Here is an 18,127-nt window from a genome sequence, read left to right as displayed (position 1 = left end):
TGTTACATTTGTTAGTTTCTGTTGTTGTTGTTTTTTGTCCTTCACTTGTGTTTATTTTTTGTAAATTCTGTGCAGAAGATGTGTACTAGTGCCCTCTACCGTATACTAATGAAAACACAGATTCTAGGAGTATAGCTCACATATATTTAGACTTTTTTTGTAAGTATAAGTCAAGTATACTTAAATGTAATTGTAAGTATATTTCTGAGGAGTACATAAAAAGTAAAACTTAAAGCATACTTTACTATTTTAGTTTAAAAGAACTATACTAATAGCACACTTGAATAAACTTCTTTTTTGTAAGGGTCCATTAATTCCCTCAAACACAACAATAATATGCATGGCACAACTAAATTAATTCCACAGCCATACAACACAGAAAAAACCTAGTTGCACTAAAACAAAGCCATGCAATAAGGCGTTAATTCAAAAAGTGATAAATATTAATGTTTTTTTTTTTCTTGGTCAGTCTGCAAAATTACCGCACCAGTTTGAACATGTTACAAACTGGGACATTGATATTGCTCATTAACTATCTCTATTTGAAATGAACGATGATTTGTAGGAAAGGGATCATCTAAATATGAATCTGAAGATTATAGATCTGTCCTGAGGGTGGCGGTGTTGCATCATGCACATGTTCAAAGAACCCTGATGTGAAAACCTTAACATAAAACACACGAGATGCATGCATCAAAAACAGAATGCATCATATTTTTTAACACAGATTAACACAGTCAATCAAGATTTGAGAACCTTGATCATTCCACACATATAGAAAGTTTGCAATTATTTTTAATAAGTTTATATAACTTTTTTATTTGAAACATGGACAATATCTTCAGAAATTCAATAAAGTTACATAAATGAAACATCTGCGTCCATACAGAACATTAAAGCAGAATAAAGCACATATACAGAAGATGCATCATTAAAATCACTTTAACATCAGAAAACTGCACAACATCTGTTCAACATTAATGGAAACGCCCATTTAGAAATGTAGCTCTATTGCAAAGTCTTATAAAACACTCTCTCTCTCTCTCTCTCTCTCTCTCACACACACACACACACACTAGCCATTTAACATCTTGTGCACAACATATTTTTGTCATGATACAAGCTAAACAAATGAAAATCACACAAATAAAATGTGTAGGAGTATAGATCAGTAAAGGTAAACATCACCATCATAAATAATAGCCTATATTACATTCAGTCCTCATCTGTCCTTTCTTTCCAATGAATAAATTAACATTCACTCTCTGCCCACAGCTAAATTCCCCCTCTTCGTTTCTTCTCAGTCATTAATAATCACCTCTCCTTTCTCTCGTTTTATGCATTCAATACTTCTCCTCTGCTTACGATGACCACATGACCAGAAAAACCAAAAGAGGTGTAGCCGGAGTAAAACACAAATCAGAACAATTTGAGTTTGCTATAAAACTAATGTTGAGACTAATTATGTGGACAACTTCTGTCAGGATACGGTTCGTAACATTAGGACTGTTTATAGTTTTATCGAGACGCCTCTCTTCTCGTGTGTAGTTTTTAACAGGACAGTCACTCTGTCTTTAAATCTCTGCTCTCTGATTAGTGTTTCTTTCCCGGTTTTGTCTTGTTCCCCTCATGGAGCTGATCGCTGCGGTCTCTGCTCTTCTTCTCTCTTATGGTGGCTCTTCTGATGATCTTCAGGAGCTGCGTTCAGTTCTGATGTCTTCTTCTCCTCTTCGTTCTTCTGGTCTCTGTTGTGGAGGTCTGGCTGTACCTGCAGATACGCCTGAACTCGGTGCCGCTGGACTCGGCTCTCACTGAAGTCAGTGACTCGACACTCGTACGTTCCCTCGTCTGATGGTCTGACGCTAGACAGACGAAGCTTATGGGAGATGTTGCTGCCAACCACTTTTACCACCTTAAAACAAACACAAAATATGGTTACTGAACAAGAACATTCGACCAACAAAGCAAGTCCTTGGAAGCTAATTACAATCATGTTTATGTGCACCAATTAAAATGAGTACATGTACTGAAGAAGCATGTTTAGAGCGACATTCTCTTACAATTAAGTAAAATTAATGAATATAATGAAAATACAGAAACATGAAATACCCTTACGGTCTATATTTTGTAATTAGTTGCACTTTTGTTTGTTGTTGTCATAAACATGAATAAGAATTAATGAGATGATTAAATTGCTGCAGGGTTAGTAAAAAATGAATATTAAAAGAATAAGCTAAAGTGACTAATGTGAACATGAAAATAGCAGAACAAGTCTTTGTTTGATCAGAACATGCTGATGTGAATCATTAAGCACTTACATTTAGTCAAATTAAGAGACATTTCATAATGCAAAACTCACACTTATTTTAGTCGCTCCCTTTGGTGTGTTTTCCTGTGAAACCACCTGTAGACACACATTATAAATTATTAGTTTTTTCTTTAACTGTATATATTTATGCATAAACAGACAGTTATCTCCATATATATTTGTATACTAACACATTTTCATAATTTTCGAATTCATAAATTCTATATGGCACCAGAATAGAATAAAAATGAAACAAACAAGGTTAAATTGAAGTGCAGACTTTAAGCTTTAAAGAGCAGTAATTCCTTAACCTTTCCTCCAAATTGTCCTCAAATTGAAGCTCAGAGTGTGCACTTTAAGCCCATATTCATTAGATAACACTAACTTTAATATGTTTTTGTCAACAGCTAAAATAATACAATTTGTGACTGTGTCCAAATATATCAAACTGTTTGTGTATATATAAAATAAGGTCACAGAAAAAATTTCAGAACATATAAAAAGAGGCTTCCCTGATTGGTTGACCATGCTGGTTGCTCCGCCCCCTCTCTGCTGTGTCTGGTGTACCACCACTGGATCTCCAAAGAGACGGAGGAGGAACTAGCGCCTCTGAAGGAGCAGGCCATCTCCACATCATCTCCAGCCTGAGAGACCACGTCCTGAGGAACCTCGGTGAAAAGAGCTGAAGAGAAACACAGATTTTAAAAACTACACTTGACACGCATTTTACTGACCATTGGTCATCCTGCTCTTAACAGCAACTACTTCCATTAAAGGGATACTCCACCCCAAAATTTTATTTTTGTCATTAATCACATACCCCCATGTCGTTCCAAACCTGTAAAAGCTTTGTTCATCTTCCAAAAACCATTTAAGATAGTTTGGATGAAAACCAGGAGGTTTGTTACTGTCCCATAGACTGCCAAGTAAAATACACTGTCACCGTCCAGAAAAGTAAGAAAAGCATCGTTAGAGCGGTCCATCTGCCAACAGTGGTTCAATCATAATTTTATGAAGTGAGAGAATATTTTTTGTACACATAGAAAACAAAAATAATGACTTTATTCAACAATTCCTTTGTCAACAGTATGCTTTTCTGTGTCAGCCATGCCACATGGATGCGCTTCTCTGTATATTTCTGCTTCGATTTGAAAGAAAACAGCGCACCCTTGTGGCTCGGCTGATACAGAAGAGCATACAGCGATAAGGAGAGACACAGAGACTGCTGACAAAGGAATTGTTGAATAAAGTCATTATTTTTGTTTTATTAGTGTACAAAAAGTATTCTCCTCCTTTCATAACATTATGGTTGAATCACTGATGGCAGGTAGACATTTCCGATGATGCTTTTCTGGACCTTGACAGTGTAAGTTACTTAGCAGTCTATGAGACAGTCACAAGCCTCCCGGTTTTTATCCAAAATATCTTAAATTGTGTTTCAAAGACGAACAAAGCTTTTACAAGTTTGGGACGACATGGAGGAATGTGATTCAATCTCTTCACACAGATACTTTCAGTATTGTGTGCATGTGTATTTAAAATGTCTGACAGTGCAATGCTCAGGAAAACAAATTAATCATAAAAGGACTGGAGAAAATTAAGCACACACATCTGAGGACAAACAATATAATTAATTCACTGCTATAAAACACACACAGAGTCTGTGTGTCTGCAGATTGCCTGAAGGGACTAAAATGTTCTCCTAAGAAACTGCTTCTACAAACTAACGCTCTCCGTGTCTTCATTCATTTCTGATATTTATTTATCACTGAACTTTTGAGCTAGAAACCACATGAAAACAAGTCGTTATAATTTGACAATGTACTCTTGTAATCGTACTTCAGGTGAAGAGGAATATAAGTTGTTGGTGTTTTACTAGTTTGCGTGTTAAGTTTTTTGAGTTTTACACACAGACACACACACACAAACAAATCATCTAGGTAGATACAAAAAATTATATTAAAATAATAATAAAGGAATAACTGACAACATATGATTCTATTTTTAAAAACGTAATAAAAAATAGCCTACTCTGTTAAAATTTTAAGTTTCAGTGGGCTTTCGCAGTGATGCCATAGAAGAACCATTTTTGGTTCCTCAAAGAAACTTTCAGGGACCAGGTTTAAAGGTGCTGTATGTAATATTGACAGCTAGCGGTTGACATGAAAAAAAAATGAAAAACCGTGGTTTCTTCCACCTTCCTAAGACTTAACGTTCACGTTATTTGACAGATTGAAGATACGCCACAGGAATGAGCACAACTGAAAGGTGACAAGCCTTTTTTTGTTGAGTTTATTTATTTTTTCATTCCTCTAGTCACAGAACTTTTTAGATGGATGCTGAGGCTTTTTAGGTTGTGTAGAATCTGTGATCTCTGACACAGTTTGTTTGCGGCTTCCATGACTGCAATATGTTGTGTTTCCACAATCTGGCAACCCGGGTTGTTTAAGTACTATTGGGTAATTATTTATTTATTTTTAAACAGCATGTAATATCTGCAAACACAGTGTTTTTATGCTTTAGTACAGTAACTTTAAAAATCTAAAGAAACTTTTTTTTTTCTTTTTTGGGGGATGAACCATCAATGCAAGTTAAGAACAATTCAGCTCAAACTTTTCAATTCAATTCAAACTTAATTTTTGATTTATTTTAATACATTTTTCACACATTCAATTCTTGTGAGTAGAACCACTCTGAAATTATGGTTTGGGCTTCTAGTTTGAAAATGCTGTGCTATATAAATATTAAAAATATCTAATGGGAAAAAATGAAACTAGGTCTATTACATTTGCTTGGGCATCAAAGAACTTTGAAGAGCTTTGAAGATGTTCTGATAATTTAGCGAATGGATATAAAACTGCATTGCAGTCAACAAACCTTAAAATAGCACATCTATGATTCAAGCATGGCCAGTATTTTGAAGCCATGCAGCACTAGTACACAAACAAACACAAATCACAACCAGTAAACAAGAGTCATACTTAATCTGCATAAGCACAACAACTGCTCTCATCCACCACCTCATCTTCTCCAGCTTTTCTCATTCATCATCATATCAAGTCAAACATATCTTTATGAAAGCAAATACATTTGCTTTCATATCTATTTAATCTGTCAGTACTGTGTCAGTTTATGTACTGCAGTACAAACTGTATATTGCATTGTATTTAGCATTGCATTGTACATTATATGTGCATCGAAGTAGACAGAAGCACACATTATAAAACTGATCTGAATCTAAATTTTGACTACATTAAGCTACGAATAAAATATAGGCCGGTGAACAAAATGCATTGAAAAAAATTAATAATTGTGCAATATATGCAGAAATGTTGATCATATGGCATTATATTAAAATAAAATGCTTTATTTTTTAAAATTAATTAATTCTTTTTTATATTATCAACAATAATGATTACAGGAAATATTTTGATTAAATGATCAATCAAATGACTCACATTTTATGAAAATGTACATAATGGTGGTGAATTTAGTAAAGTGTCAAAAGAAACAGCAGTTAACATCAAATTAAAGGTACAGTTTTTTAATAAGAAAGACTAAAATTATAATTTATTGCCATTTATACTCTTATAATCATCGTTTTGTAGTGCAACTGAGCCATTTTGGTCTGTACTCTGTACAGTATGTTTCATATTAACATTATATCCAATCATCTCCACACACACACACAGACACACACCGTATAGACATCTTTTCCCTTTGCATCCTGGTAATTACTCCCTGATTTCTGCTCTTTGTTTCTGTAATGAGAATGTACACCATGACCATCTGTTTTCTTTGTTGGAGAGAGAAAGTCTGTGCATCCTTCAGTTCCTCTGGTCATTAATATGCACAGTCTCCATTCAGTTGGTATAAAGGTAATTATCCAGAGTTTAAAATGCTGCAGTGTTGTTGTCTGCCCAGCAGCAACACAGACTCCATCATCTCGCTCTTGTAGGGTTGCTGTCTGTTGGTAGATGAGTTTTCTTCCAGGATTGCAGAGTGTTTTTCTTTCTTTTCATTCTTTGTACTCTGCTCCCAGTTTTTCTGTTTTTATGAGGTTTCCAGCAGAGCAGCATAACCGCAGCAAGAAACGACCGCCACATGCTACAGTAGCTGGAGGTGTTGCCAATGCTGTTCAAATCATCCTGTACACTTCCCCTGACTGATTTCCCAGGAAACTTGTTCTTGGAATGTTTGTTCTTCATGAAGATGTGTTTCCATGGAAATGCACTAAAATAATTACATCTGCATAACCGCATGCTGGTGCAGTCAAATTAAGTTAATTGTGAATTCGATAACTGTACTGTTTTTGATTAATTCAGTGAAATGAATTACCTTTTAACCTTTAATTAAAGGCTACACAATTCTACACATAATTGCTATTTGCAACCCAAAGGGTAGATGCATGCAATGCTTCATTTCTTACTATTCTTAACATATTAAGCAAAATTGTGAGCATAGTCACGGTAAAACACTGCAGTTGAGTGCCTGTCTGTACAGTGGATGGCTAGTATAATTTGTATTTTATAATTACTTGAATATTGTATTGACTAATCGGTCCTGCTGCTTGCTGTCTTTAAATGAAAATGCAATGCAAAATTGGCTATCAACTGCTTTACAAAATGATTCACTGTTTGATGCATAAATCACCTTTTACAAACCAGCAATGTTTTATTGAAAGTGCAATCTAACAAATGCAATTAACCAATCATCTGTTACCATGCACTGTTTTGATATGCATGTACACATTTACTTTTTTTTTGTACAGGGAGACACATTTTTTGTTGTACACCTATGACAATAAAGACATTCAAATTCGAATGTAAATATAATGCATCTGTATATTATGCATTTTATGATTTTGTAGGTCATTTTGTTTGTTTTATTGTAATAACCACAAATCTTCATTTTTTATTATATAAATACTTTAATAAGATGTCTATAAATGTAAAAGTAAAAACCATATAAACACTAGTTCATGCACAGATCTCTCTAGCTGCAGAGATGCAAGCATGACCTACTACAGCGATTCTCGACATGTTTACCCCTGAATGTAAGAAATAATGAAGGAGAAATAAGGAAGTTGTTGACACCAGCATGATATTTGTTCTTTCTCACCTCAACAAAGGGTTGATTGGTTTAATCTCAGCTGGAGGAAAACCTCCATATACAGACCAAAACAGACAGCAGAGGTCAAACCCAGCTGGACCCCCGTCTGAACAAAACCCCTGTAGATATTATTAACCCAGCTCACGCTGACCTGAGACAGAGGAGCGAGGAGATGACAAATCATGTACAGAAAATCTCCCATCACACGTTTCATTCTACTGGATATACTAAACACACAATAACATTCACTTACTTTTATATCCCAATTAATAAAGGCTAAATAATTTTCTAACTTTAGTTTGAACAGATTTTTGTCTTCAACTTTTTCCCTCATAATTCTAAGAAGAATGTCATAATTGCATGATATTCACTCAAAATTGTGGGTTTATATCTCATTATTCTGACTGTATAACACAACAGCTTCTTACACTTCCTTATGCAGAACATGAATCTCTTCAGTCCGCCTGTACACTTCACAAAACACAAGATATCAGGATTAATTTTTAATTGACTCCCAGTGGAGAGGATGCTGGTGCTACTATGAGAGATTGAAGGTAACCAATCAATACTCAGCTTGTTCACAGTGCACTCGTTTGTATTGATCAAAGACAGAAGAGCATCTCAATAATCCACAGAGCATTAAAGGCAGGGTAAGCGTTTTTTCAAAAACGCTTTGGAAAACTCAATCAGGCCGAGTAGCAAAACAAACTTGTAGCCAATCAGCAGAAAGGGGCGTGTCAGATGCAGAGGATAGAGCGTTCCGGCCGCTCACGTCTGGTGTAGACATGATGTAACATCGGTTTTGCTTTGTTTCACAGAACTAATCTTTGCCTGGTTTGTGTATGTGTAAGGTGGAGCTATCAAAATAGAGGCCTTTAGTGATTTCAAATGTCATTCGATGGGTGATCACACCATGCAGAAGAACAAAGCAGAGGAAAAGTTCATGGTTGCACAAAAATATATACAGTACAGCCAAACAGGTAAACCTGAGAGCAGCCGCTCTGCTCAAGAGAATAACTTGAAAATGACTGAGAAACTATTTCCAAGGATATTGAGGAAACAAATGACACCTCGAGAAGTTTTTCAGGAAAAGGCTCAAGAAGTGCTAATAAATTCCATGTTTTTACACAAGTCAAAAATGACAACAAAATTAACAATTTCATTAACTAGCTTAAATCCTTAGGTTTTGTTTATCCAGTCCCTGGGGATTCCTTTACTTTCATTTAGCAAGAGATGAAATCTGATCTGTTTGTTTGGAGAATGGAATCCATATGCAATATATCTGCACTGGTTCCCATGACTGAAGCATCAGCATAATGTCAAGAAACTATAATGAGCAGCGCAAAATTCACTGTTTTCTTTTTTCTACACTGACAGCTATGATTTTAGATTAAAAAACCGAATTCACAAAAATGATTTTAAGCTACTTAAAGCTGTTTTAATTTGGTGTTAAGTAGGCCACATGCATATGTAAATGGAATTTTAACTCAATACACTCTGATAACTTATGTGATGTATAATGTGACAACTTTCCCCCAGTCTGTCTTGTATTCGGTTGTAGGCTATTTACAACAGTAGCTATTTGTTACTGTGGCTTGTCTTTAAAATGCTATTTCTGTTGTTAGCATTTTAATCATACAAATCTGAACCTTTTCTCCCCTAAAAAACTTAATTAATTTCCAAGAAGCCTAAATTTCAAAAACATTACTTAAGCTAATGGTTTCAAACTCAAATGTTTGTTAATGTTTAATTAAACACTTCATTAAAAATAAAGAAAAGAAAAGAAAAGAAAAGAGAGGGGGAGATCGAAACTTAGTTTTCTACCCATGCAGGATTGTACCCGTTCTGAATCAGTTCATGCTGCTTCATGATTTCAGAAATGTTCGCTCGAGACACATCCCACCACACTCAACTTATGCCATTCGGTTTGTTTCCGTTCCTCACACACCTACCGTTTCCAGATACGTGATTATCCACTGCCAAATTCCCGCTGATTTGGGCATAAAGTCCCACCGAGTGTATAATCCACAGCATCTCTCCAAACGAGCGCATTTGTGCTCTATCGCTCATCAGATCCTGGCGGTAAAGCGGCACCTGACTGAGCGTCGGTTGGTGTCGGTGTTCGTCACGCTCCGGAGCGCACTAATTGCCGCGCGGCTGCGGCGGAGGAGCACACACGGAGGAGGGGCGCGTGTGACGCGGGCTGCTGAACGATCCTCCAACGATCATTTAGGCGGAGCGATATGGAATTAAATTTGTTTCAATAATAATGAACGAAACTTTATAAAACTGAACATAACTTTTTCAGAAACTATCAAAAATATGCCATTACAAAAGAAGAAAAAACAATGAAAACGAAAAAAATGAACTCAGTCGCACAAATTTAACAGGCTCTTCAAATATACTTCATTCTTTGTTAATGTTTTTCAAATATTCGTTTTTGCTAATTGTGGATTCTGAATTCATTGCCACAGATTTCGCTTACATTGCAGTTTTCGTTCGGTGTTTTGACACAAACCTCTTGTGGGGGCAGGCTTAACAGTGATCTACTCTGATTGGATAGTGAGTTTTTGATATATGCACAAAATATTTGAAGAGCCTGTTAAATTTGTGCAACTGAGTTCAGATAGAGTTTTTCTTCTTTTGTAATGGCATATTTTTGATAGTTTCTGAAAAAGTTACGGTCAGTTTTATAAACTTTCGTTCATTATTATTGAAACAAATGTAATTCCATAGAGCGATATATAAAAGGTAATCCATGAACCGTTCCTGCCTTCTATCCAGTGAAACTTAATATTATTATTGACAGGAAATTTGTTTAAATTATTATTATTATTAATACTGTACCATGATTCGTGTAAAACACTGTAATGCAAACCTCTAGTGTTCCTTCGAGCAGCATCTGCATTGCTTTACTGGTCTTTGCTTCTATTTCAGTGAGCCAGACTGCGGTATTTTATCATTTTACAGACAGTCCAAGCATATCTTGCAGATTCATAAATATTAAACATAGCTGTAAGGCTGAAAGAAATGGAATAACTTGTGCTAAAATAGTTGAACCGGCCTCACAAATGTGAATGTGTCCAGTTCTCAAACCACTCACAGACTGAGCCCAAGGGAGTCTCGTCAATAAGTGAATGTGTATGCTTTGTCTTTTCTCACATAGAGATGATGTTTAACATGTAAATGAAGTGTAAGATCACTGCTTGCTGGTGTATTTTACCTGTTTGTATGGTCCCTCGGGGAGATACTGCATTAAAAAGATGGCTGCAATCATGTATAGTTTCAGTCTCGAAATAAAATAAAACAAAAACAGAAGAAATTAAAGGAAAAATTCATTTACATTGAATGCATTCCTGTTCGCTCATTACTGTCCTATCATACGGAGCCCCACACATGACATGCAGGAAATAATAGTGGGCTAAACTGTGCACACGATTTACTAATTCAATAGTAATCATGCGCACGTTTTAGTACAATGAGGGAACAAATTAGTAAATCGTGCGCAAAATTTATTAATTTTTTCTTGCATGCTCCATACTATCCAATGAAAGGCATTATATATATAGTGCACTCTCAATACTAAAATGAAATCATTCACACAGTAGTTTTCTGTGTGGCTAAAAGGTTTCCACAAGTTCCTATTTGGCTTAAAGGTCACTAGAAAATTGCATGCTGTTTCTCTGAACTTTTCAATCAGTGCTGTTTGCTTCTAAAAGCAGCGTTTTATTGCAGTTATAGTCTGGCGGATTTAAATGTCTCTCTTGCGGTGAAGGGCAAGGCCAACACTTTAGCAGCTGCTAACCTTGAAGGTGCCACTGAATGCCTTTAAACTGACTTTCACACAGTATAATCTGAACATGACTCAAAGCTCAAGTAGAGAATATAGATTTTCTTAAAGCTTGTCTTTAAGCTGGATCCTGAATGGTCCTGGATTTCAGGCTTCAACTGCGGCTCGCAGCATTGGCTTTGGTTTCGAGATTTTATTTAGGCTTGATCAATAGGATAACTGAATGGCATTTTAATGAGTAATGAAAAGGTCCAGGCACACACTGTTGGTCGATATGTAAATGAGATATTGCGTCTGTGTTCTTTAATTTGCACGTTGTTGATAAATAATACGCTAGAAATTTCCACGCCCATCGCACTCTTTTGTAATTGCGTTCTCTTGCTAATTTGCCCTGTTTAGTAAAAGCTGGCCCTATGTAAGAAAATATTTTTTTGCAGCATGTAATGAATGTGTTATGCATATGAAAATTGAAAAGATGTTATACGTACATTCAAAATGATAAATACAGTGCACACCAAGCAACTTTGGAGTTTGTGTGTCCAGATGAGGTCAGTCTCTCAAGCCCAAAACTTTGCTTTTGCTTATTGTCTCAGAGGTTGATCTTGCTGGTGTTAAAGTGCACAAACACACACTAAACACGTGTATTATCTCTGGCTGTGTTTGAACGCTGCAGCAGATGGGATTTCATTACACTGTTTCATGTTGAGGGATGGTTTCCTCTTGTCTCCGCTCCTGAAAGCCGTGTGTGTCTGTTCAGAAGTGCCAGCTGTGAGATGCCAAGACCCAGAACACTCACCGCTCACAAACGGGCGTTAACAACAGATGCACATATGACAGACAGAAAGAGAGAGTGAAGAGAAACCATGCTTGAGATGAACAACCCTGAGACGCTTGCTCCTGTTCTGCACTTACAGCTGGACTCAATGAATTTGCTTCGATGCAAGTTAAAGACGTATGTTATGCATTTAGCAGGCGCTTTTATCTTGACTTAGAAAAGAGAAGCAAAAGCTCAAATGCGTTTTTTATTATTATTTTTATATATTTATTCATATAAAAAGGGACAATGTGCATCAATCAGGATTCAAATAAATGTAAATATACCTGAGTTAGCAAAAAGGCTAAATAAAATGCTCTTTTGTTTGCTGTCAAACGAATCACTGCCGTGTGAGTATCCTGTCCTCCACAATGGTAATAGTGTGATTAAGGTGTGTACATGTCTATACTGTACTTTGATAATGTGACTAAAATAGTAATACTCTAAATTAATCGATATATGCCAGATTAAGTTAATAAAAAATCTCTGTTTATGTGGTAGATTCTTAATCAGAGTATTGTCTTAGTCATGTTAAAATAGGAATACTGTTGTCCATGTAAACATACTGAGTGTCTAAGCAGATATGAAGGAAAGTAGGAAACCAGATTCATGAAGTCACATAATCACTCTGAAGTCCTGGCATGGATGTTGGGTGATATGCGTGTCTGGTAAGGTCAGTTTTCTATTGGTCTCCTAATGGTGCTGCTTTTATGTGTTTCCTGCCGTTATAATAGCAGCGGGACAGCAGGTATTTCACTGGCACAGTAATTGCCCTTGAGAGGCTGGGAATGGCACATACTTTTCTATTCCTCTTTCACATATTACAAAAAGGAGCACTTTAGTACAGCTATTTGCAGCTCGAGAAAAACTAGACAAATAACTGGAAGGGAAATGCATGCAAGAAGTCTTTGTTTGTTGGCTGTAACATCAATATGATATCCAATAACAAACCATTACAGCACAGAAATAGAATTCAACATTAGAGCGTTGTGAAACCCAATCTGTTCATATGGATGCATCATTTTTGGTTCAATGTGAGATTTCCTCAATATGACCCTCCATCTTTTATAGGTTCATAGAAATTTGATGGAATTAATAAAAGGGAAACACTCACATACCAAACAGATAGTGAATGAAATAATAAAAAAAGCCACCACAACAGTCTGAGGCAATGAAAGCAAACCAGCTTCATTAGCCATGCGTGTTTGGCAGCACTAATGGAGATTAATGACCGCATGTGAAAACGCTGCCTGCAGAGGCATATTAACAGGGAAATGCTTCATTCTAATGCACATGGAAACAAGTCCAGTCAATAAACAACTGCTGCTCACATATACAGCATCCCAGACGACTATCAGTGAATTATAATGTGTCAGACTAGAGCATCTGAGAACAGACAGTACAGTAACCCATTAAATCTGTATTTGTAATGCATGTTTTAAAGAATATGAGAAAGCAATGTAGTGCATCCACACTGACCTGCAACTCTATACTGAAAATAAAGTGATTTCTGTAGGTTATCACAATTAATATTTTCTTTATTATAATCATAAATTCTAAAGTAGGTATCAGATTTTAGCAAATGAAAATAAGTTTGAATAAAAACTATATATAGGCCTTTAAAAATAATAATAATAATAAAAGATAAAAAAAATCTAAGTTACAACAAAATGACTAAAACCATAACTAAAATTAAAATGAAAAAAAATTTATACATATATATATATATATATATATATATATATATATATATCACAGTTTGCTTATTTGCATGCCGATTTCATCCAAAATGAGTCCAAAATGAGTTTTTGTTTTCATGGTGGTTTTGTTTAAAATGACACATAGCTCACTGTAAAATAACTTACATTACTTGTTACTTATTTACTGAAGCTGCATTTTAATCTGACGGATTTCTCCAAGTAAACAACAACAAATGTTCTATTAACGTTACGGAAAGAACTTTGAGAAAATACCACCAGAATTTTTCGCCAAAGTACAGAAAACATTCCCTGGTATCTAGGTGGTTGCATTCTGAGTAAAATGTCAGAAACATTGTCAAAATGACATGCATTGTGATCTGTGAGCTGCTGCAAATGTCTGATTTAAATAAGACGTTAAATGAGACGGAGAGGGGAAGGTGATCTTGACGCCTAATCACAGAGACAGAAATGTTCGTGGCAGGTTGACTCTGTGAGAGCCACTCTGTAACCCTCCTGTGAATCTCATCTTAATGTGCATTTCAAACCCACTCAATTATTCAAATTCACCATGGCAACAGCATTAATGAATGTCCTTCATAGAATCAAACCGTTACAAAAGATGAATCTTGCATGTAACGTTCAGGTGTCAAAGGCACATTATGAAAGGTTCATGCCGTGTCAAAAGTTTCCCTAAATCATATTTCACACCAGATCACAGCAGTTTTTCTCAGCTAGTTTAATGCATTTCTCCTCCCTTTTAGAAGTCGATAAGCCTGTCTATGTTTTTCATCATATCTAATCATGATTATATGCTTAGCTGCATTTGTATTTGCATTCTCAATTCCTGTTGAGAACCGTTGATATATTGAACATTTTTTTAAGTCATTCTAAAACATCTGCATATGCTGTATTTTACTGCTTAGCACCAACAAAATAGAAAATAAAAATAAAGCTGCCTTGAAAAATGTGATGAACCTGTACCAAAACATGCAAATCTCTGAAAAGAGCCATTAATCTAAACAGTCGCATTCTACCACGGGTTAGAGAAAGCCTTTAAAACTGTTTCAGTTATAAGCTCACTGATATAACAGTAAGTACATCTGTTGAGGCCGCAAAACATCGTGGCTGTTTACCGTCACACCAGAGATGATGATAATGTTTAGAAATGCTAATTTTATTCAGTTTTTAGGCCACTTCTCTCTGTCTCTCGTCTTTCTAACACTCATGGAGCACTGTTATGCCTCCAATGCCTCTGAATAGACATCAGCTTTCAAATCATCCGGAGAGAACACAATGTTCTCAGTGAGCTCACATACAAGCAACAATTGTATACAGCTGGGAAATAAGACAGAGTGCAGTGTGGCATTATGCTTTACGCAGGGAGTGAATGAGAGTTCCTTATCAGATGAATACGCTTCGGACAATGTCATTGAATACGTGTGAGCAGAATTATTGTTACTTTCTGATAACAGAAAGAGGATATTTCAGTGACTCTTAATGCAGGTTACATTGTTACGCCAGTAGAACAAGTGAGTTATATTTTAATCTGGTGACAATATACTACAATTTTATTTTTTTAATTTCACATATACTGTAGATCTCCAATAATCACTGATATGCATGAATCTCATTACAAAAGCACCAAGAAAACAATTGTGCCTTAATCCAATGTTGTTTATTGTTCTATGCAAATTTTATTATACAATGCTTAATTTGCATATGTAAACAACATTTCTGAAAAAAAAGAATGTAATAAAAAAAAACAATGGCCTGTGATTAATTAATTAGGGATGAATGGTGCTATATATTTATTTTGTATTACTCTATTCACTGTATGTCTTACGTTAAATAAAATGAAGATATTGTAGATATTGTATATGCCACTTGTGCTGAAGAAAAGAAGAAGAAGAAGAAAAATCGAATAAATCAAAGTAAATATAGAAAAGAAAGAAAAAAAGGATTGCGCAAAGGAAACCAATTAGTCTGTGCACTTCAGCCACCCCAGAACCAACTCAATTACACCCAGCGTTTTGTCCCAAGGCTGCCAGAATCTTTCATCATTTGATTCGATAGCAGTAGAAATGCCACCCCGACAAACCCATCTCTCAACTGAAATGAAAACCTTCATCTTTCTCCTTCCTCCAGACTTCTTCCAGTCTTTGTTGTTCACTCATCTTGCTGCCATCACTGCAGACTTAAAAGATGATATTGTAGCTATGAATATTTAGCAGTGTCTTTTCTCTGCAAGACAGGTACTGTGTGATGAAAACAAGCATCTAAAGCAACCAAACATTACTTAAGAGGAGTCCTTCTGATCCATATGACCAGACGTGATTTATAGGTCTGAGATTAAATGAATTAATGAACAAGTCTCAGTTAATTTTTTACATTTAACACTTTAATTTTAGCTAATTGGTTTGTTTACTATCTTTAAGTGCCATTGAAATGTAAATGTAATTTCTTAATGCACTTGAGCATTTCCATAAAAAGTTATAGGAGTTTGTTTGTCTTTGTGTGTGTGTGTGTGTGTGTGTGTGTGTGTTCTAGTTTCTCAATTAATGAGGCTTATGTTTAGAAAAAGTTTAGATGAAGCGTACCACATTTCAAAAAGTTTTAGCTATTTAAACTATTTTTTTTTCAAACACTGAAATAATAACCAATAGATTCCCCAATTAGAAAATGATTCTGAGCTACTATGCAAGATTCAAATAAATGACTGAAATAAAGAATGTTTTAAATAGAACGTCTCTAGGTTACGTATGTAACCCTAGTTCCTCGAGGGAACGAGACGCTGCGTCGAACAACGCTTTGGGGAACGCGCTTAGCATGAGCGACTCTGAATATCGTGTGTAATCAGTCCAATGGAAGAGCATGACGTCACTGGTGGGGTGACGTAAGTGACCAGGAAGCTATAAAAGCACGTGCCGTGCAGCTGGCGTCAGCTTCGAGTACCAGCAAGCGCCGGCAGGGGTGGCGGGGGTATGGCTCCAAGACGCAGCATCTAGTTCCCTCGAGGAACTAGGGTTACATAAGTAACCTAGAGACGTTCCTCTTGCAGTGACTGGCATGTCTAGGCAATAGAATTTAACAAACGTAGAAGGCGTGGACCACCCCGCAGCATTGCAGATGTCCAGCATGGATACACCTGCTAGGAAGGCCTTGGAGGCCGCCATACCCCAAGTAAAGTGAGCCTTGGCTCCCGACAGCAGGGGCCAAACAGAGGACTCATAGGTGGTGTTGATAGCCTTGACTATCCAACGACTAATAGTCTGCTTAGAAGCAGGAGAACCCCTCTTGGGGGGACCGTAGCATACAAGCAATTGGTCAGTTTTTCTCCACAGGACAGCTCTCTGGACGTATGTGTCCAGCGCTCGAACTGGACACATACAATTTAGCTTCACTTGGTCGGGCTCCCGAAAGGGAGGAGGACAGAAGGCCTGCAGCACTACAGGTCGTGGTGTAACAGAGGGAACCTTAGGAACATATCCCACTCGAGGGTATGTGAACGCTTTGGTCATACCAGGTGCAAACTCAAGATAAGTGGGGGCCGCAGAGAGAGCCTGAAGATCTCCTACTCTCTGCAGAGAGGTGATAGCCAACAGAAAGGAGGTTTTAAGTGTAAGATGTCTGTTTGAAATATCCCTTGGTCTTGAGCCACCACTGTAGGGGTCTCATGTACAGCAGGCCAAGAGGTATCATGTTGGACGCAGCTGCCATCAGACCCAACAATCTCTGAAATTGTTTGACAGTAAGTGACTGGCCTTCTCGACTGAGATGAGGATTGACTCGATACGAGCAGGGGACAATCGTGCCTGCATCGCGGACGAATCCCATACTAAGCCTAGATAGGTGGTTCTCTGAACCGGAGAAAGCACACTCTTCTTGGCGTTCAGTCTCAAACCCAGCTCCCCCATATGTGCGAGGACGACATCTCGATGCCGAGACGCAACTTGCTCTGACTGAGCTAAAATCAACCTATTGTCGATATAGTTGAGAATGCAGATGCCCTACTTGCACAGGGGGTCCAGAGCCGCGTCTACACATTTTGTGAATGTGCGGGGTGAGAGTGCAAGGCCGAAGGGAAGTACTCGATATTGGTAAGCTTCGCTCCCGAAAGCGATCCTCAGAAACTTCATGTGTTGTGGAAGGATGGATATGTGGAAGTATGCATCTTTGAGATCTATTGTGACAAACCAGTCCTCGGACCTGATCTGAGCTACAACATGCTTGATTGTGAGCATTTAGAACTTCAATCTCATAACTGAACGATTTAAGACCCTCAAGTCTATAATCGGACGCAATCCCCCATCCTTCTTTGGAACCATGAAATACCGGCTGTAAAATCCAGACTCCCTGTCTTGAGGATGGACCACCTCGATGGCCTCCTTCTCTAATAGGGTTTT

At 36.9% G+C, this 18,127-nt stretch overlaps 1 protein-coding gene across 1 annotated transcript; it reads right to left on the bottom strand.

Annotated features, from left to right (window-relative positions):
• Window positions 1-777: 777 nt before the first annotated feature.
• Window positions 778-9,606, bottom strand: LOC127959260 (V-set and transmembrane domain-containing protein 2-like protein). The gene is made up of 4 exons (XM_052558325.1): window positions 9,373-9,606; window positions 2,824-2,990; window positions 2,360-2,407; window positions 778-1,912 (listed from the first exon to the last, which is right to left on the bottom strand). The coding sequence occupies exons 1-4, from the start codon at window positions 9,488-9,490 to the stop codon at window positions 1,628-1,630; spliced, it is 618 nt and encodes a 205-aa protein (XP_052414285.1). The 5' UTR covers window positions 9,491-9,606; the 3' UTR covers window positions 778-1,627.
• Between the last annotated feature and the right edge of the window lie 8,521 nt (window positions 9,607-18,127).

Source organism: Carassius gibelio, chromosome B6, assembly GCF_023724105.1.
Source record: "Carassius gibelio isolate Cgi1373 ecotype wild population from Czech Republic chromosome B6, carGib1.2-hapl.c, whole genome shotgun sequence".
In the NCBI taxonomy this organism is placed as follows: domain Eukaryota; kingdom Metazoa; phylum Chordata; class Actinopteri; order Cypriniformes; family Cyprinidae; genus Carassius; species Carassius gibelio.
This window is presented reverse-complemented; position numbering and strand designations above follow the sequence as displayed.